Below are 22,140 nucleotides of genomic sequence, written 5' to 3'. Positions count from 1 at the left end.
TGTTGTTGAACTACACATCCCAGCATGCCCTGCATCAGTTTTAGCAAGGCCAAATAGCAAAACTGTAGCAGGGCATGCTGGGATGTGTAGTTCAACAACAGCTGGAGTGTCAAGGTTAGCCATCACTGTCCTATGCAATAAGAAGATATCCGTCTCTTTGTGAGACCTCCATTCATTTATTCTGCCGAGCAGCAGATCAAGACTTCAAATGTGACCTTTGAGGACCCCAGCCTTGCTGCTCCAGGTATGAGTATTATACCCCTTTCACACTGACAAATATTTCCCGGGTTATTGCACATGAACGCGCATCAACCCGGGAATTTGCTCAGTGTGAAAGGGTCCAGAGAAAAGAATATCCCAGGTCGAGCGTCCCGGCGTTTCATCCCAGGTCTTGACCTGGGTTGAATCCGGAATCAACCCGGGATGCGCGCAGTGTGAACGGTTATGCCGGGTCAAGGCGACCCAGCACCCATTCTCTGCATAGGAGGAGGTGGTGCTTGGAGATGATTATCTACAAGCACAGCCTCCGGTAACGTCAGCGGTGACGTCGCCAATCCGGCAATATGCCGGGTCGGCCCGCAAGTCTGAAGGGGTCTCAAGCCGTGTCGCATCTGGGAAGCACCTGTGTACACATTCTCAGGTGCGACCCTGCTATTGTCGGTCTGAAAGGAGTATTAGTCAGCAGTTGTTTTCATGTAGTAATTTCCCCCATTCAGTGCTAGAGGAAGTTGGGTCATCTGTTTACACTACACGCACGCTGATTGCTGGGGTTGGGATCTGTTTGATGACAGAGAGGAGTATAACTTTGTTGTGGTTGGTTAAACATTGCTGGCTGTGAACATTGACCAGTTAGAAGTTGGTGACACAAAGCTACCACCAAATGGCGGGTACTAAGTTTTGCTTGGGCAGTGTTTCTGTTGGAGGGACCTTTACTGTTGTCCTTTACTGTGCTTATACTATTGGTAGTCCACAAGCAAGCTAATGAAGGGGCCATTGATCCACAGTGATACAATCCCATTGTACCTTGCTGGGGAGCCACAATTGACAGCAATACTAAGAAGCCTAAAGTGTATTCCAGTTGTTTATCGTTATGTACCCTTTATTTGTTGAAATCAAAATACAAATAATTGAATGTGAAAGGTATGGTAGCAGCATGTAGGCAATCTGAATGTAATGGTTAAGGTTTTACATCATACAGTCAGTGTACAAGTACATAGAGGGCAAGTCTTACAGCACTTCAGAATTATATGTGGAGATATTGATGATACGTTGTGTATTGCTACCAGTTGACATTTCTACTGGAATAAATATTTTGAAAACTAATTGTGCATTAATTAAGATGTCTGAAAAGTAATATTGATTACCTAGCAGTGTTTATGTGCTGTGGTAAATCTGCCTGCAGCTGCGGTGTCATTAGCGTCCATGGATAGTGTTTAATATGGACCTGTCAGCCACACATTGCAGGTATCCTGTTTGGGGACTCGTCGATATTCATGCTATAATTTTGTTAGGACTTCTATTCATGAGGCCCTGGATCTTGGTGACTTGACAGGCTGCATTTTTTGTAAATATTTGTTCAGGCCATAAAATGACTTCTCCTTTGTGTAGGTGAGAGGTCAACTTTAACTTGGAAGAGGGAGCGGTTTATTGCACATTCCCATAGAAGACAGGGGAAAGCTGGTGAAATTTTGGCAGCCAGCCAGACATGCATCCATTGACTTCCAAATGCTAGGTGTCTTTCACATTAAAAAAATAACAAATATGAAGTGACATAAGGCTTCCTGGATAGAATAACATACCCCTGACAATCTACTTTTCCATTTACATGATCTCCATACAGGTAGTGTCCACCACAATCTGGAAGCATCATGTCTGCAAAAGCTATTTCAGAACAGACTGGAAAGGAATTCTTATATAAATACATTTGCACTACAGCCGCAGTGCAGAACCGCTTCAAGTATGCTCAAGTAACCTACAACACTGACTGGGACAGTCTCATACAGGAGCACCCTTGGCTTCTCACCGAGGTAAGACTATAAACGACTGAGTGGGTATATATTGTGTTTCTCTTTACTGCTCAAGGCACAATACAACTACACAGTGACACTGGCAGAGTGATAGGCTGCCCTTTAAGGGGTAATGCCTCTAACATCAAAATCTCATTCTCTCCCTTCTCTCTCTCTCTCTCTCTCTCTCTCTCTCTCTCTCTCTCTCTCTCTCTCTCTCTCTCTCTCTCTCTCTCTCTCTCTTTCCTGTTTAGCTTAATTAAGTGATGAATAGGGTAAGACTGTATGTAATGTTAACCTTGGACAAATGTTATGTTATTTCGCCCTTTTGCATCAGATGTAGCAATCTGCTTCCAAAACACTGCCTGGCTATAAATCTCTGATTTGATTGCTCAGGTCCTTGGAACATCCACTTAATGTTGATGAATGATAAAGTAGCACAATCATTAAATCTTTCGGTATCTGCAGTGTACATTTGCAGTCTGGCTTGGGCCCAAATCAATGAGAAATATTTAATCATCTAAGTGTTAAACTAGATAATGCATTGCCGCAGGGGATGCTGGGAATCTGCACATTGGAGACTGCGTTATGATGCACAGCCATTTCTGCATGAATGAGAGAGATCGGTGTCATGATGTCCCCACCCTGCTCTGCAATGCGTTCTGTAGTGTTTGCCTCACAGTAAGGAGGAATTGACTAATTTAGTCTGGCAGTACAGAAAGGTCTGAGAAACTGGGTTGCTCATATATAGTAGATGATGATTTAGTGTTGGGATGAAATCTCAGTAATGATAGAAAAATTTGGAGTGGATGGGGTAGTAAATGTCAAAAGAAACCACGCAAGGTAGTAGTTTACCAATATGAAAACCTCACACAGTGATTGCGCTGAGCGGAAAAATATGTGGGTCCCTGGACCCCTTGCTGTAAAAAATTGGGGTCCTACTTCACGGTTTCTGGGTCCCATCTCAGTATATACTTTTGAGATTCCCATGTGCCTCCCTACATGCCCTTAAATGCCTATCTGATCCCACTACATAGCATCAGACCACCCAACATGCCTCTTAAATGAATATTTAATGCTTTCATAATCCTAAATTTTTTAGGTGTTTGTGAGCAGTCAGACGCAATCTCACATTTATCAGCATCGGTACCGGCACAGACAAAACCCACATTCTATTCCCTCAGTTCTCCCTCCATTTAGTTACAAACAAAAAATAATCACAGATAACTTATGGCAGACAAAAAACACACACCAATCTCCTACTTTTCAGCTACAGAAAAACATCCATCTCCCCCACTTATTGGCCCATTTATCAAAAAATATTTGCTGCTATTTCCCCCGAAAACACCTGTTTTCAGTGATTAACCGCAAATATTAAGCATCCCCCCAATGTATGTAGGAGGGACGTCATTCAAAAAAATATCACATCGACCCGGCAGCAGATGATGCGCAATTTATCTGCAGATATATCGGCGCATCTGGCTTGTGTATGTGCGGTCCGCCAATTTCCTCTACATTTGCTGCAGGGAACGCTGGAGAACAACATCTCAACTGGGCAGGCATTTAAATACCCGCCCACTTGTGATGACAAGCGTGACGCATCAAGGGGGGCGACTGGTAAGTGTATATGCCTTTCCTAATCCAATATAATAAAAAGTGAACACTGCTCCTCACCTTTATGGGGGGAATTCAAGTGTTTTACACACTGGTGGCCACTAGATGGCGCCCCACAGAGCAAGTAATTTGTTGCTCTGTTTGGGGGCACACAGCTACGGGTACTGACATTTATTGTTAGGTTTTTCTGTCATTTTGCTGGGCTGGTAACTAGGTGTTAGATAAGTTGGTGGGCTGGCCAGGTGTGTACCTAGCTTTACTGAACACCTTTTCCAGAAACACTTCCCTATGGGATGTAATCACGATTCCGGTGATCGGGATCCCGGCAGTCAGCATACCGGTAGGTGGCTGAGGGCTATTCCCACTCGTGGGTGTCCGCGACACCCATATAGTGGGAATATAACCTGTGGCGAGTCACCAAGCCCGAAAGAGGCTTCGTTGCGCTCACCCCCTGCCGGCATTCTGGTGGCCGGGACCCCAGCGTCGGCATGCTGACCGCCAGGATCCCAACGGACGGTATCCTGAGCCCAACCCCTTCCCCATACCCTGTAAATAACATCATTTTATGTGCTGGCTGCACAGACAGTATACACAGCGCACGCCCCATCTGCTGTAAGTAACGTTATATAACTATTCGCTGGCTGCACAGAAAGGATCACTAGTGCAGTTTTGCTGGCTTAGACCATACACATTAGTGTTTTATTGCCCTGCTAGCCCAAGTGGTATTATGCCATTGTACAAATATGCCAGGGCAGTGAAGGGTACTGCATACCTGAATGGGTGTGGTTCGTTTTATCGACAATGTTTAGGTCGACCACTATAGGTCGACAGTCACTAGGTCGACATGGATGGAAGGTCGACAGGGTTTCTAGGACGACATGTGCTAGGTCGACAGGTCTAAAGGTCGACATGAGGATTTTTTATTTTTCTCTAACGTCCTAGTGGATGCTGGGGACTCCGAAAGGACCATGGGGAATAGCGGCTCCGCAGGAGACTGGGCACAAAAGTAAAAAGCTTTAGGACTACCTGGTGTGCACTGGCTCCTCCCCCTATGACCCTCCTCCAAGCCTCAGTTAAGATTTTGTGCCCGAACGAGAAGGGTGCAATCTAGGTGGCTCTCCTGAGCTGCTTAGAGTAAAAGTGTAAATAAGTTTTTTTATTTTCAGTGAGACCTGCTGGCAACAGGCTCACTGCATCGAGGGACTAAGGGGAGAAGAAGCGAACTCACCTGCGTGCAGAGTGGATTGGGCTTCTTAGGCTACTGGACATTAGCTCTAGAGGGACGATCACAGGCCCAGCCATGGATGGGTCCCGGAGCCGTGCCGCCGTCCCCCTTACAGAGCCAGAAGACTGAAGAGGTCCGGAAAATCGGCGGCAGAAGACGTCCTGTCTTCACTAAGGTAGCGCACAGCACCGCAGCTGTGCGCCATTGCTCTCAGCACACTTCACACTCCGGTCACTGAGGGTGCAGGGCGCTGGGGGGGGGGGGCGCCCTGAGACGCAATAAAAACACCTTTTTTGGCAAAAAATACATCACATATAGCTCCTGGGCTATATGGATGTATTTAACCCCTGCCTATTTTTACATAAAAAAGCGGGAGAAAGGCCGCCGAAAAAGGGGCGGAGCCTATCTCCTCAGCACACTGGCGCCATTTTTTCCTCACAGCTCCGTTGGAGGAAGGCTCCCTGACTCTCCCCTGCAGTCCTGCACTACAGAAACAGGGTAAAACAAGAGAGGGGGGGCACTAAATTGGCATATAAATATATACAGCAGCTATATTAGGGAAAAACACTTATATAAGGTTATCCCTGTGTGTGTGTGTGTGTATGTATATATATATATATATATATATATATATATATATATATATATATATATATAGCGCTCTGGTGTGTGCTGGCAAACTCTCCCTCTGTCTCCCCAAAGGGCTAGTGGGGTCCTGTCCTCTATCAGAGCATTCCCTGTGTGTGTGCTGTGTGTCGGTACGTTGTGTCGACATGTATGAGGAGGAAAATGGTGTGGAGGCGGAGCAATTGCCTGTGTTAGTGATGTCACCCCCTAGGGAGTCGACACCTGACTGGATGGTCTTATGGAAAGAATTACGTGATAGTGTCAGCACTTTACAAAAGACTGTTGACGACATGAGACAGCCGGCAAATCAGTTAATACCTGTACAGGCGTCTCAAACACTGTCAGGGGCTCTAAAGCGCCCGTTACCTCAGGTCGATACAGACACGGACACTGACTCCAGTGTCGACGGTGAGGAAACAAACGTATTTTCCAGTAGGGCCACACGTTACATGATCACGGCAATGAAGGAGGTTTTGAACATTTCTGATACTACAAGTACCACAAAAAAGGGTATTATGTGGGGTGTGAAAAAACTACCCGTAGTTTTTCCCGAATCAGATGAATTAAATGAGGTGTGTGATGAAGCGTGGGTTTCCCCCGATAAAAAAAACTGCTAATTTCTAAAAAGTTATTGGCATTATACCCTTTCCCGCCAGAGGTTAGGGCGCGTTGGGAAACACCCCCTAGCGTAGATAAGGCGCTCACACGCTTATCAAAACAAGTGGCGTTACAGTCCCCTGATACGGCCGCCCTCAAGGAACCAGCTGATAGGAAGCTGGAAAATATCCTTAAAAGTATATACACACATACTGGTATTATACTGCGACCAGCAATCGCCTCAGACTGGATGTGCAGTGCTGGGGTGGCTTGGTCGGATTCCCTGACTGAAAATATTGATACCCTGGACAGGGACAATATATTATTGACTATAGAGCATTTAAAGGATGCATTTCTATATATGCGAGATGCACAGAGGGATATTTGCACTCTGGCATCAAGAGTAAGTGCGATGTCCATTTCTGCCAGAAGAGGATTATGGACGCGACAGTGGTCAGGGGATGCGGATTCCAAACGGCATATGGAAGTATTGCCGTATAAAGGGGAGGAGTTATTTGGGGTCGGTCTATCGGACCTGGTGGCCACGGCAACGGCTGGAAAATCCACCTTTTTACCCCAAGTCACCTCGCAGCAGAAAAAGATACCGTCTTTTCAGGCTCAGTCCTTTCGTCCCCATAAGGGCAAGCGGGCAAAAGGCCACTCATATCTGCCCCGGGGCAGAGGAAGGGGAAAAAGACTGCAGCAGACAGCCTCTTCCCACGAACAGAAGCCCTCCCCCGCTTCTGCCAAGTCCTCAGCATGACGCTGGGGCCTTACAAGCGGACTCAGGCACGGTGGGGGCCCGTCTCAAGAATTTCAGCGCGCAGTGGGCTCACTCGCAAGTGGACCCCTGGATCCTGCAGGTAGTATCTCAGGGGTACAAATTGGAATTCGAGACGTCTCCCCCTCGCCGGTTCCTGAAGTCTGCTTTACCAACGTCTCCCCCCGACAGGGAGGCGGTATTGGAAGCCATTCACAAGCTGTATTCCCAGCAGGTGATAATCAAGGTACCCCTCCTACAACAGGGAAAGGGGTATTATTCCACGCTGTTTGTGGTACCGAAGCCGGACGGCTCGGTGAGACCCATTTTAAATCTGAAATCCTTGAACACTTACATAAAAAGGTTCAAGTTCAAGATGGAGTCACTCAGAGCAGTGATAGCGAACCTGGAAGAAGGGGACTATATGGTGTCTCTGGACATCAAGGATGCTTACCTCCATGTCCCAATTTGCCCTTCTCACCAAGGGTACCTCAGGTTTGTGGTACAGAACTGTCACTATCAGTTTCAGACGCTGCCGTTTGGATTGTCCACGGCACCCCGGGTCTTTACCAAGGTAATGGCCGAAATGATGATTCTTCTTCGAAGAAAAGGCGTCTTAATTATCCCTTACTTGGACGATCTCCTGATAAGGGCAAGGTCCAGAGAACAGTTGGAGGTCGGAGTAGCACTATCTCAAGTAGTACTACGACAGCACGGATGGATTCTAAATATTCCAAAATCGCAGCTGATTCCGACGACAAGTCTGCTGTTCCTAGGGATGATTCTGGACACAGTACAGAAAAAGGTGTTTCTCCCGGAGGAGAAGGCCAAGGAGTTATCCGACCTAGTCAGGAACCTCCTAAGACCAGGCCAAGTGTCAGTACATCAATGCACAAGGGTCCTGGGAAAGATGGTGGCTTCTTACGAAGCGATTCCATTCGGCAGATTCCACGCAAGAACTTTTCAGTGGGATCTGCTGGACAAATGGTCCGGATCGCATCTTCAAATGCATCAGCGGATAACCCTGTCTCCAAGGACAAGGGTGTCCCTCTCTCCTAGAGGGCCGCAGATTCGGCATTCAGGATTGGGTCCTGGTGACCACGGATGCCAGCCTGAGAGGCTGGGGAGCAGTCACACAGGGAAGAAATTTCCAGGGCTTGTGGTCAAGCATGGAAACGTCACTTCACATAAATATCCTGGAACTAAGGGCCATTTACAATGCCCTAAGTCAGGCAAGACCTCTGCTTCAGGGTCAGCCGGTGTTGATCCAGTCGGACAACATCACGGCAGTCGCCCACGTAAACAGACAGGGCGGCACAAGAAGCAGGAGGGCAATGATGGAAGTGGCAAGGATTCTTCGCTGGGCGGAGAATCATGTGATAGCACTGTCAGCAGTGTTCATTCCGGGAGTGGACAACTGGGAAGCAGACTTCCTCAGCAGACACGATCTTCACCCGGGGGAGTGGGGACTTCACCCAGAAGTCTTCCACATGATTGTGAACCGTTGGGAAAAACCAAAGGTGGACATGATGGCGTCCCGCCTCAACAAAAAACTGGACAGATATTGCGCCAGGTCAAGGGACCCTCAGGCAATAGCTGTGGACGCTCTGGTAACACCGTGGGTGTACCAGTCAGTGTATGTGTTCCCTCCTCTTCCTCTCATACCAAAAGTACTGAGAATCATAAGAAGGAGAGGAGTAAAGACTATACTCGTGGCTCCGGATTGGCCAAGAAGGACTTGGTACCCGGAAATTCAAGAGATGCTCACGGAAGACCCGTGGCCTCTACCTCTAAGAAAGGACCTGCTCCAGCAGGGACCATGTCTGTTCCAAGACTTACCGCGGCTGCGTTTGACGGCATGGCGGTTGAACGCCGGATCCTGAAGGAAAAAGGCATTCCGGATGAAGTCATCCCTACCCTGATCAAAGCCAGGAAGGATGTAACCGTACAACATTATCACCGTATTTGGCGTAAATATGTTGCGTGGTGCGAGGCCAGGAAGGCCCCTACAGAGGAATTTCAACTGGGTCGTTTCCTGCATTTCCTGCAAACAGGACTGTCTATGGGCCTCAAATTGGGGTCAAAGGTTCAAATTTCGGCCCTGTCAATATTCTTCCAAAAAGAACTGGCTTCTGTTCCTGAAGTTCAGACGTTTGTCAAGGGAGTACTGCATATACAGCCTCCTTTTGTGCCTCCAGTGGCACCTTGGGATCTCAATGTAGTTTTGGGATTCCTAAAATCACATTGGTTTGAACCACTCACCACTGTGGACTTAAAATATCTCACATGGAAAGTGGTAATGCTGTTAGCCCTGGCTTCAGCCAGGTGTGTCTCAGAATTGGCGGCTTTATCCTATAAAAGCCCTTACCTAATTTTTCATACGGACAGGGCAGAATTGAGGACTCGTCCATAATTTCTCCCTAAGGTGGTTTCAGCTTTTCACTTAAACCAGCCTATTGTGGTGCCTGCGGCTACTAGGGACTTGGAGGATTCCAAGTTGCTGGACGTAGTCAGGGCCCTGAAAATATATGTTTCCAGGACGGCTGGAGTCAGAAAATCTGATTCGCTGTTTATCCTGTATGCACCCAACAAGCTGGGTGCTCCTGCTTCTAAGCAGACGATTGCTCGTTGGATTTGTAGTACAATTCAGCTTGCACATTCTGTGGCAGGCCTGCCACAGCCAAAATCTGTAAAAGCCCATTCCACACGGAAAGTGGGCTCATCTTGGGCGGCTGCCCGAGGGGTCTCGGCTTTACAACTTTGCCGAGCAGCTACTTGGTCAGGGGCAAACACGTTTGCTAAATTCTACAAATTTGATACCCTGGCTGAGGAGGACCTGGAGTTCTCTCATTCGGTGCTGCAGAGTCATCCGCACTCTCCCGCCCGTTTGGGAGCTTTGGTATAATCCCCATGGTCCTTTCTGAGTCCCCAGCATCCACTAGGACGTTAGAGAAAATAAGAATTTACTTACCGATAATTCTATTTCTCATAGTCCGTAGTGGATGCTGGGCGCCCATCCCAAGTGCGGATTGTCTGCATTACTTGTACATAGTTATTGTTACAAAAATCGGGTTATTGTTGTTGTGAGCCATCTTTTCAGAGGCTCCTTCTGTTATCATGCTGTTAACTGGGTTCAGATCACAAGTTGTACGGTGTGATTGGTGTGGCTGGTATGAGTCTTACCCGGGATTCAAAATCCTTCCTTATTGTGTACGCTCGTCCGGGCACAGTATCCTAACTGAGGCTTGGAGGAGGGTCATAGGGGGAGGAGCCAGTGCACACCAGGTAGTCCTAAAGCTTTTTACTTTTGTGCCCAGTCTCCTGCGGAGCCGCTATTCCCCATGGTCCTTTCGGAGTCCCCAGCATCCACTACGGACTATGAGAAATAGAATTATCGGTAAGTAAATTCTTATTTTTTTTGGTGTCGTTTTCTTCGTAAAGTGACCGGGATCCCAAATTAGTGCACCGCGTCCCCTCGCATGGCTTGCTTCGCTCGCCATGCTTCGTGCATGGTGCCTTCGCTCCGCTACCGCTTCGCTCGGCACACTTTACCGTTCCAATCGTAGTCCACGTGGATCGTTAAGTATGAAAAAATCCCCCCCCCCCCAAAAAATGTGAAAAACTCATGTCGACCTTTAGACCTGTCGACCTTGCAAGCACAAGTCGACCTAGAAACCCTGTCGACCTTCCATCCATGTCGACCTAGTGACTGTCGACCTATAGTGGTCGACCTAAACATTGTCGACCTAGACACTGTCGATCTTCAGACCGGATCCCACCTGAATGGCCAAATATAGATAATGGGAGCCCACTTCTTAGTAACCAGGTTATAAGTTGGGAACCTCCTAACTTAGTGTAAAAATACCCACACAAACACATGTACATTGTACACATGCATACAGCTACATGCATACTCATATGTACATAAACATACTTACAGGCATGTACATACTCATATTTTCAGTCACAAACAGATACATGTACATACTGTATGCATACAGCCACATACATAAACACACATACTTATTATATGTACACAAACATAACACAAGCTGCCCATCCCCGGGTGGTCTCTAACCTATGTTACCGAGTTTGAGGGTGCCTATTGCAGGGGATCCAAACCGGGGTTATTCGTGTTCAGGTTTCACAACAGCGGTTTAAGGCAATACCCGGCACAGAGCTCTCTCCGCTCCGAGTCTCCTCTGCTGGCCGCCCCGAGCTCCATAGCGGTTGTGCCGGACACGCGACCATTCACCTCCTGATGTATTATTATGGCCGGCAGGCCGCTCCACTCTCTGCTATGTCGGCTGCGTCTGTGTGTAGGGGAGGCGGCACCAACCATGTTCCACCCTCCCTGTCTGTCTATGGTATGTCCAAAGTGAATGACAGTGGCTGGGTGGGCGGGGGATCTCGCACTGACACGGCAGCACCGACCACAGTGATTGGAAGGCGAGACCGCATGATTGTAATTAGTTGCGGTGCACAGCGATGATCACAGCGCATTCTGTGGAACCCGCCAATTTTTCAAAACGGAGTCCCTTAGTGCTTTATAGAGCGTAAAATACGCGCTATAGCGAGTATTTGTGAACACTGCTCACACATTGTACAGTTGGTTTTGCATAATCTGTAACAGTGGCTAGTACTCCAGAACAACGTTTTGGTATGTAAAGGGGTGAGTGTCTGCTGTCCTAAGTATATTTGCAAAATATTTTAGCTTAAAATGTCCGTAAAGATGCACTGCCTGAAGAAGGTTCCCATGTGTTGTGAAAGCATGCAGTATCTATGATACTAATTAACTATTTATAATGTACATATGTATATAATATAATTACACTTGCATATCCAGGTGAATAATTTATTAGGCACACCTACTAATTTTTTATTTTTACATATCTAATCAGCCAGTTATGTAATAGTTGCAAAAATAAATCAAGGAATGCAGACATGAGGGGTAATTCAGAGTTGATCGCAGCAGCAAATTTGTTAGCAGTTGGGCAAAACCATGTGCACTGCAGGGGGTCAGATATAACATGTGCAGAGAGAGTTAGATTTGGGTAGGTTATTTTGTTTCTGTGCAGGGTAAATACTGGCTGCTTTATTTCTCTGACGTCCTAAGTGGATGCTGGGACTCCGTAAGGACCATGGGGAATAGTGGCTCCGCAGGAGACTGGGCACAACTAAAAGAAAGCTTTTGGTCTACCTGGTGTGCACTGGCTCCTTCCTCTATGACCCTCCTCCAGACCTCAGTTAGAATCTTGTGCCCGGCTGAGCTGGATGCACACTAGGGGCTCTCCTGAGCTCCTAGAAAAGAAAGTATATTTTAGGTTTTTTTATTTTCAGTGAGATCTGCTGGCAACAGACTCACTGCTACGAGGGACTAAGGGGAGAAGAAGCGAACCTACCTGCTTGCAGCTAGCTTGAGCTTCTTAGGCTACTGGACACCATTAGCTCCAGAGGGATCGAACACAGGGCCCGACCTCGATCGTCCGGTCCCGGAGCCGCGCCGCCGTCCCCCTTACATAGCCAGAAGCAAGAAGATGGTCCTGAAAATCGGCGGCAGAAGACTTCGGTCTTCAGCAAGGTAGCGCACAGCACTGCAGCTGTGCGCCATTGCTCCTCATGCACACCTCACACTCCGGTCACTGATGGGTGCAGGGCGCTGGGGGGGGGGCGCCCTGAGCAGCAATATTAACACCTTGGCTGGCAAAATAATCACAATATATAGTCCTAGAGGCTATATATGTGAAAAATACCCCTGCCAGGATCCATAAAAAAGCGGGAGAAGCCCGCTTTAAGGAGCGATTTATACTTCCCCCCCGGAGTCTGGCCAAAATTGTCGCCTACAGGCACCATCTTGCCGCCAGCGTGGTGGGGTGAGCTACTGAACAGCCCCAACCTCATCTGACTTTTTGGACAGGTGTTGAGGGAATTTGGAGGAGGGTGAGGTTGTCCCCCTTTCCAGCGGACAGGCAGCGGAGCTGCGGATGTGAAGTGAACTCGCGGGAGGACAGCAGAGACGCGAGTAGATTGTGGCGCAGCGGGCCGCAGATGGAGCCGTGAAGGGACAATTGAACGGAGTGTGGCAGGTGGAGTTGTGGACGGAGTACTGCACCACAGGTAGAGACCGGAATTACTGCAGTACAAGAGGAGCTCATTCCCAATGCTGCGACATCCCGTATATCAAAGTCACGGGAGAGCAGGGACCCTTGCCTGGGACTTTGAACAGCGGTGCATTCATATGCTGGGATGCGCTGAGTGGAAGCAGCCAAGGTATTAGGTGCATCAGTGAGCTGCCTTTATTAAAAGCTTTGGTGTGGATTGTCCACCAGGCTCCAAGCTTGTGATCTCTACAGCGGCGCTGGACTGCCCTTTGATTGAGATGCGAGAGTGGCTGCCTACCCCCGGTACTAAAACATTGTTTGTCACCTTTTTCACCCTTCCTTGTGTTCTGCCCAGTCCCCCAGCTTTGTTTGTTTTTACAGTGGGATTCCTTAGGCCTGTGGATCCACTGTCCAATACAGTTGAAGATTTACGCCACTGTTTCTCCTGTGGACCTTGTCATACTCTAACTGTCCGACTCTAATATTTGTGAGTTTTGCATTTTTTCTCCATATTGTGACCCATACATGATACCCATTACTGTTGATTGGAAGTGCAGTACCGCCACCTTGTGGTTGTTTGTGATTACTATTCTATTTTCAGAGTTTGCCTAACTATATTGCACTTTTCTCTTACGTCCTAGAGGATGCTGGGGACTCCGTAAGGACCATGGGGTATAGACGGGCTCCGCAGGAGACATGGGCACTCTAAAGACTTTAGATGGGTGTGCACTGACTCCTCCCTCTATGCCCCTCCTCCAGACCTCAGTTAGATCCTGTGCCCAGAGGAGAATGGGTGCACTGCAGGGGAGCTCTACTGAGTTTCTCTGTAAAAGACTTTTGTTAGGTTTTTTATTTTCAGGGAGCGCTGCTGGCAACAGGCTCCCTGCATCGTGGGACTGAGGGGAGAGAAGCAGACCTACTTAAATGATAGGCCCTGCTTCTTAGGCTACTGGACACCATTAGCTCCAGAGGGTCGGAACGCAGGTCTCGCCCTCGCCGTTCGTCCCGGAGCCGCACCGCCGTCGTCCTCACAGAGCCGGAAGATAGAAGCCGGGTGAGTATGAGAAGAAAGAAGACTTCAAAGGCGGCAGAAGACTTCGGATCTTCTATGAGGTAACGCTGCGCGCCATTGCTCCCAACACACACACACACACACACACACACACACACACACACACACACACACACACACACACACACACACACTGGCGGCACTGTATGGGTGCAGGGCGCAGGGGGGGCGCCCTGGGCAACAATTATTAACCTTTTAGGGACACTGGCACAGATATATACTGCCGAGGCAGTATATGGCAAAAACCCCCGCCAGTATAAAGATTTGAGCGGGATCGAAGCCCGCCGGTGAGGGGGCGGAGCTTGATCCCTCAGCACTAACCAGCGCCATTTTCTCCACAGCACGCTGCAGAGAGGCTGGCTCCCCGGACTCTCGCCTGCTGAACACCTACAGAGGGCAAAAAAGAGGGGGGGGGGGCACATTTATTTGGCGCAGTGAGTATATAAAAGCGCTGTACTGACTGGGATTTTATTCCAGTATCCGGTGGCGCTGGGTGTGTGCTGGCATACTCTCTCTCTGTCTCTCCAAAGGGTGTGTGTGTGTATGTGTATGTATATGTATATATATATATATATGTATATATATATATATATATATATATATATATATATATATATATATATATATATATATATATATTATAATATAACCCTGAGTGTATGGGGGTGTCGGTACGTGTGTGTCGGCATGTCTGAAGCGGAAGGCTCACAACGCCGACACCTGATTGGCTGGATATGTGGAATGTTTTAAATGCAAATGTGTCTTTATTACATAAGGGAATGGACAAAGCAGAGTCCAGAGAAAAGTCATGGAGTCAAGCCATGGCTTTGGCTGTATCACAGGGCCCTCCAGGGTCTCAGAAACGTCCCCTGTCCCAAGTAGCAGACACTGATACCGACACGGATTCTGACTCCAGTGTCGACTACGATGATGCGAGGTTACACCCAAGGGTGGCCAAAAATATTCATTATATGATTATTGCAATAAAAGATGTTTTACATATCACAGATAACCCCTCTGTCCCTGACACGAGGGTATGCATGTTTAAGGAAAAGAAACCTGAGGTAACCTTTCCCCCATCTCATGAGCTGAACGCGTTATTTGAAAAGGCTTGGGAAACTCCAGACAAGAAACTGCAGATTCCCAAGAGAATTCTTATGGCGTATCCTTTCCCTGCACAGGACAGGTTATGGTGGGAATCCTCGCCCAAGGTGGACAAGGCTTTAACGCGCTTGTCCAAAAAGGTGGCGCAACCATTTCCAGATACGGCAGCACTCAAGGATCCTGCTGATTGCAGACGGGAAACTACCCTAAAATCAATTTATGCACATACGGGTGCCTTGCTCAGACCGGCAATAGCGTCGGCTTTGGTTTGTAGCGCTGTAGCAGCTTGGGCAGATACCTTGTCATCTGACATTGATACCCTAGATAGGGATAGCATTTTATTGACCTTAGGTCATATTAAAGACGCAGTCTTATATATGAGAGACGCTTCCAGAGACGTTGGACTGTTAGGTTCAAGAGCCAACGCCATGGCGATTTCTGCTAGGCGAGCCCTGTGGACCCGTCAATGTACGGGTGATGCCGACTCAAAGAGACATATGGAAGTTTTGCCTTACAAGGGTGAGGTTTTGTTTGGGGAAGGTCTCGCGGACCTGGTTTCCACAGCTACCACGGGTAAATCTACCTTTTTACCTTATGTTCCCCCACAGCAAAAGAAAATACCGCAATATCAGATGCAGTTCTTTTGGTCGCATAAGCCCAGAAGAGGTCGGGGCTCTTCCTTTCTCGCCAGAGGTAGAGGGAAAAGAATGCCTGCTACGGCTAGTTCCCAGGAGCAGAAGTCCTCCCCGGCTTCTACTAAATCCACCGCATGACGCTGGGGCTCCACTGAGGGAGTCCGCGCCGGTGGAGGCACGTCTTCGACTCTTCAGCCAGGTCTGGGTTCAGTCAGACGTGGATCCTTGGGCGATGGAAATTGTATCCCAAGGCTACAAACTAGAATTTGAAGACGTGCCTCCGCCGATTTTGCAAATCGGCTTTACCAGCTTCTCCCCCAGGAAGGGAGATAGTTTTAGCTGCAATTCAAAAACTTTGTCAACAACAAGTGATTGTCAAGGTGCCCCTAGTTCAACAGGGGAAGGGGTACTATTCAACCCTGTTTGTGGTCCCAAAACCGGATGGCTCGGTCAGACCCATTCTAAATCTAAAATCCCTAAACCTGTACTTGAAAAAGTGCAAATTCAAGATGGAATCGCTCCGGGCGGTTATCTCCAGCCTGGAGAGGGGGGGGGGGGGGTTTATGGTGTCACTAGACATAAAGGATGCATACCTTCATGTCCCCATATATCCCCCTCATCAGGCGTACCTGAGATTCGCTTTACAGGACTGTCATTACCCATTTCAGACGTTGCCGTTTGGGCATTCCACGGCCCCGAGGTTTTTTACCAAGGTAATGGCGGAAATGATGGTGCTCCTGCGCAAGCAGGGAGTCACAATTATCCCGTACTTGGACGATCTCCTGATAAAAGCGAGATCGAGAGATCAATTGCAGAAAAGCGTGTCACTCTCCCCGAGAGTGCTGCAGCAGCATGGCTGGATTCTAAATCTACCGAAGTCACAGTTGATTCCAACGACTCGGCTATCTTTCTTAGGCATGATTCTGGACACGGAACAAAAGAGGGTTTTTTTCTTCCGATGGAAAGAGCCCCGGAACTCCAGAACATGGTCAGAGACCTGTTAAAACCGAAAAAAGTGTCAGTCCATCAATGCACTCGAGTACTGGGAAAAATGGTGGCGACCTACGAGGCCATCCCCTTCGGCAGGTTTCATGCGAGGACGTTTCAGTGGGACCTTCTGGACAAGTGGTCGGGGTCCCATCTACAGATACATCTGAAAATAAGCCTGTCCCCCAGGGCCAGGGTGTCTCTCCTGTGGTGGCTGCAGAGTGCTCACCTTCTCGAAGCTCGCAGGTTCGGCATTCAAGACTGGGTTCTGGTGACCACGGACGCGAGCCTCCGAGGATGGGGAGCAGTCACACAAGGAAGAAATTTTCAAGGGCTATGGTCAAGCCAGGAGGCTTGTCTACACATCAACGTACTGGAATTGAGGGCCATATACAACGGCCTACGACAAGCGGAGACTCTTCTTCTGATTCAATCAGACAACGTCACAGCTGTGGCTCATTTAAACCGCCAAGGAGGGACAAGGAGCAGAGTGGCAATGGCGGAAGCCACCAGGATTCTTCGCTGGGCGGAAAATCACGCAAGCGCTCTGTCAACAGTCTTCATTCCGGGAGTCGACAACTGGGAAGCAGACTTCCTCAGCAGACACGATCTCCATCCAGGAGAGTGGGGACTTCATCAAGAAGTTTTTGCAGAGATAACAAGTCAGTGGGGACTTCCACAAATAGACATGATGGTGTCACGCCTCAACAAGAAGCTTCGGAGGTATTGTGCCAGGTCAAGGGACCCCCAGGCAGTAGCGATGGACGCCCTGGTGACACCATGGGTGTTTCAGTCAAGTCCTCTTCCACTCCTCTCAAAAATACAGAGAATCATCATAAGACGAAAAAGAGTGCAGACAATACTCATTGTTCCGGATTGGCCTCGAAGGGCCTGGTATTCAGATCTTCAGGAAATGCTCACAGAAGATCCGTGGCCTCTTCCTCTCAGGGAAGACCTATTGCAGCAGGGACCCTGCGTGTTCCAAGACTTACCGTGGTTACGTTTGACGGCATGGCGGTTGAACACAAAATCCTGGCGGGAAAAGGTATTCTGGAGGAAATCATCCCTACTCTGATTAAGGCTAGGAAGGAGGTGACATTATCACTGTATCTGGAGGAAGTATGTATCTTGGTGTGAAGCCAAGAATGCTCCTACTGAAGATTTCCATCTGGGCCGTTTTCTCCACTTTCTACAGACAGGAGTGGATATGGGCCTATAGTTAGGCTCCATTAAGGTACATATTTCGACCCTATCAATTTTCTTTCAGAAGGAATTGGCTTCTCTCCCAGAAGTCCAGACTTTTGTAAAGGGAGTGCTGCACATCCAGCCTCCTTTTGTGCCCCCAGTGGCACCATGGGACCTTAACGTGGTGTTACAGTTCCTAAAATCTCACTGGTTTGAGCCTCTTCAAACGGTGGATTTAAAATTTCTCACTTGGAAGGGGGTCATGTTGTTGGCCTTGGCACCTGCATGGCGGGTGTCCGAATTGGCAGCTTTGTCTCACAAGAGCCCCTATCTGATTTTCCATGTGGATAGAGAAGAATTAAGGACTCGTCCTCAATTTTTGCCTAAGGTGGTTTCATCTTTTCATATGAACCAACCTATCGTGGTGCCTGTGGCTACGGGTGACTTAGAGGATTCCAAGTCCCTTGATGTAGTCAGGGCCTTAAAGATTTATGTAGCCAGGACGGCTCGGGTTAGGAAAACAGAGGCACTGTTTGTCCTGTATGCAGCCAACAAGGTTGGAGCCCCTGCTTCTAAGCAGACTATTGCCCGCTGGATCTGTAACACGATTCAGCAGGCTCATTCTACGGCTGGATTGCCGATACCAAATTCGGTAAAGGCCTATTCCACTAGGAAGGTGGGCTTTTCTTGGGCGGCTGCCCGAGGCGTCTCGGCATTACAGCTTTGCCGAGCTGCGACTTGGTCGGGTTCAAACACTTTTGCTAAATTCTATAAGTTTGATACCTTGGCTGAGGAGGACCTAAGGTTTGCTCAATCGGTGCTGCAGAGTCATCCGCACTCTCCCGCCCAGTCTGGAGCTTTGGTATAATCCCCATGGTCCTTAGGACGTAAGAGAAAATAAGATTTTAAACCTACCTGTAAATCTTTTTCTCGTAGTCCGTAGAGGATGCTGGGCGGCCGTCCCAGTGCGAACAAAATTCTGCAAGACTTGTATATAGTTATTGCTTACATAAGGGTTATGTTACAGTTTTGAGTAGTCTCAGGCTGATGCTGTTTTGTTTCATACTGCTAACTGGTTCGTATGTTCCGAGTTTTACGGTGTGGATTGGTGTGGGCTGGTATGTATCTTGCCCTTAGATTAACAAAAATCCTTTCCTCGTACTGTCCGTCTCCTCTGGGCACAGTTCTCTAACTGAGGTCTGGAGGAGGGGCATAGAGGGAGGAGCCAGTGCACACCCATCTAAAGTTCTTTATAGTGCCCATGTCTCCTGCGGAGCCCGTCTATACTCCATGGTCCTTACGGAATCCCCAGCATCCTCTACGGACTAGGAGATAAAAATTTACCGGTAGGTTTAAAATCTTATTATTTATTAATGAATTTATTTATTATCCTTTTATATGGCGTCACAAGGGTTCCGCAGCGCCCATTTATAGAGTACATAAACAAATAATCAAAACAGGAAAACAGCACCTTACAGTTGAAGACAATATAGGACAAGTACAGGGTAAATAAACATAGCTACATCAGCACATAACACTGAAATAAGTATCAGGTGGCAGAGGACTGCTGGAGTTGGTGCAGTTGAAGATTATTAAAGTAAGAGAAAGTATAAGCACATAAGGGAAGAGGGCCCTACTCGTGAGAGCTTACATTCTAAAGGTGAGTGGTAGACAGACAGGGGTGATACAGACGGGGTACATAGAGAGTTTGAAACAGAGTTAGGATAAGATTTGGCTGGGTTTGGTGAAGAAGTGGGCCTTGAGAGCCCGTTTGAAGTTTTGTAGAGAGGTGGAGAGTCTGAGGGGGAGATGTAGGGAATTCCAGAGACTTTGAGCAGCACGTGAAAAATCTTGGATGTAGGAGTGGGAGGAAGTAATCAGTTGGCAGGAGAGTCGGCGTGCATTAGCAGAGCGAAGAGGACGGGTGGGAGTGTAGGGGGAGATGAGGTCAGAGATGTAAATGGGAGAGGAGTGGGTGAGGTCTTTGTAAGTGAATGTGAGAAGCTTGAAATGGATTCTGAAATGGAAGGTAAGCCAGTGAAGGTCTTGGAGAGGAAAGGTGGACGTAGTGCATTTGGTGAGGAAAATGAGCCGGGCAGGAGCATTGAGGATAGATTGGAGTGGAGAGAGGTATTTGTCTGGAATGCCAGTCAGGAGGAGATTACAGTAGTCCAGTCTGGAGATGACCAGTGAGTGGATAAGGGTCTTAGTAGCAACCTGGGTCAGAAAGGGTCTGATCCTGGAAATATTTTTTAGATGAAAACGGCAGGTTTGTGAGAGGTGCTGAATGTGTGGTCTGAAGGAGAGGGAGGAGTCAAGTATTACTCCAAGACAGCGCACTTGGGGGCTAGAGGAGATAGTAGTACCATCAATAGATAATGAGATTGTGGGAGGTGAGGTTATGTGGGAGGGAGGGAAGATGATTACCTCAGTCTTAGACATGTTAAGTTTAAAAGAGCGCTGGGACACCCAAACAGAGATAGCAGAGAGACAGTTGGAGATTCGAGTGAGGAGAGCAGGGGAGAGGTCCGGAGAGGAAAGATAGATTTGAGTGTCATCCGCATAGAGATGATATTGGAAATCAATAGAGCTAATGAGCTTACCTAGTGATGATGTATAGAGAGAGAAAAGGAGAGGACCAAGCACAAAGCCTTGGGGTACACATACAGTTAGTGGAAGTGAGGAGGAGGTGAAGTCATGAGAGGAGACAGAGAATGAACGGTCAGAGAGGTAGGAAGACAGCCAAGAGAGGGCAGTGTCACGCAGACCAATGTAGTGAAGGATTTGCAGTAGGAGAGGGTGGTCCGCAGTGTCAAAAGCAGCAGAGAGATCAAGAAGAATATGTAGAGAGTAGTGGCCCTTAGATTTAGTCGTTTGGAGGTCATTGCAGACTTTTGTAAGGGGAGTTTCAGTGGAGTGGAGAGGACAGAAGCCAGACTGGAGTGGGTCAAGCAGTGAGTGTGAGGAAAGAAAGGCAGTAAGGCGGTTGTAGACAATATGATCAAGGAGTTTGGAGGCAAATGGGAGAAGAGAGATGGGTCGGTAGTTGGAGAGAGTGTTTGGATGAAGAGTAGGCTTTTTAAGAAGAGGAGAGATGAGTGCATGCTTGAAGGCAGAGGGGGACAGTGCCTGATGAGAGGGAGAGATTGAGAAGGTGGGAAAGATGGGAACAGGCAAAAGGAGAGTGGTAGCGGAGGAGGCGGGAGGGTATAGGGTCAAGAGGGGAGGTGGTAAGGGGAGAGGAACGAATGAGGGCCAGGACTTCCTCACCAGATCCACTTCTTGGATCCCTCAATTCTATATGCTTGTTGAGGGGTATTCATATTATTTACCTGTTGTGATAGTGCTACTGTCATCTAGTTAATTATTTTCTATCACAACTGCTCAACCTCGTTTTGTTACCAACTACTATCTTATTGCTTTCTTTGTAATACAAAGAGTGGTTCTCTCAAAAATGTATCTCGTATTTATCTTACTATTTTTTATGTGTTAAATTTTTGTAACTACTATTTACGAAGTAGAGCAAATGTGATTTGTGCTGACTGTTCTCATTATTTGTACTCCATATGTAAGGCAAATGTGATTTATGTAAGTCCTTTACTTCGTATAGAGTACACTGCTCCTACCTTGATAACCCACTACCATTCTACATTTTATGGTATGTTCATTGGTCTGTTGGTGTATACTGATCTGTGCCTACCCACATAGTGTTGAAAATGTCCTATTAGTCTCCTTGGGGTATGGACCAATACTTCTGTAAATCTTCTTCTACTAGATTCACACCAAAGACACGTAACAAGATGAGTAAAATAATCCAGTACCGGGGAGACAATCCCCTACCTCCCCATCCTATAGTGAAATGGCTGGTACTGGCTCCGACGGGCCCTCCTCCCCGGGACCTAGCTCACAGACCCCTTCAGTGGTCTTCGAGATGGAAAAAGATATTTCAAAAATAATAATGCCCCAATTAGATAGAAAGCTGGATTCTCTCCAGTCATCTTTCGATGCAGCTTTTGCCAAGATTGACTCCAACACAACCAGGCTTAATGCCTTGTAACAACGTGTTAGTGATGTGGAGGACCAGTCCCAAGATACACATCAGACTGTAGATTCCCACACGGACACTATTTAGACCCTTTTGACTAAAATAGATGATCTAGAGAATCGGGCAGAAGAAGTAATATGAGGTTTATTGGGGTGCCCGAACAGGTCAGTCCTTGGCTGATT

The 22,140-nt window shown here is 47.8% G+C and overlaps 1 protein-coding gene across 2 annotated transcripts in view; it reads left to right on the top strand.

Annotated features, from left to right (window-relative positions):
• Window positions 1-22,140, top strand: part of ACLY (ATP citrate lyase) — a 202,395-nt gene that overhangs the window by 25,363 nt on the left and 154,892 nt on the right. For both annotated transcript variants that reach the window (XM_063959399.1, XM_063959400.1), the window contains exon 2: window positions 1,841-2,027. In XM_063959399.1, the coding sequence (XP_063815469.1) occupies window positions 1,869-2,027 (159 nt within the window). In that variant the 5' untranslated portion in view covers window positions 1,841-1,868. The remainder of the gene's footprint in view (window positions 1-1,840; window positions 2,028-22,140) is intronic.

Source organism: Pseudophryne corroboree, chromosome 3 (assembly GCF_028390025.1).
Source record: "Pseudophryne corroboree isolate aPseCor3 chromosome 3, aPseCor3.hap2, whole genome shotgun sequence".
Classification (NCBI taxonomy): domain Eukaryota; kingdom Metazoa; phylum Chordata; class Amphibia; order Anura; family Myobatrachidae; genus Pseudophryne; species Pseudophryne corroboree.
The sequence above is the reverse complement of the archived record's forward strand: the minus strand, read 5'-3'. Positions and strand labels throughout refer to the sequence as shown.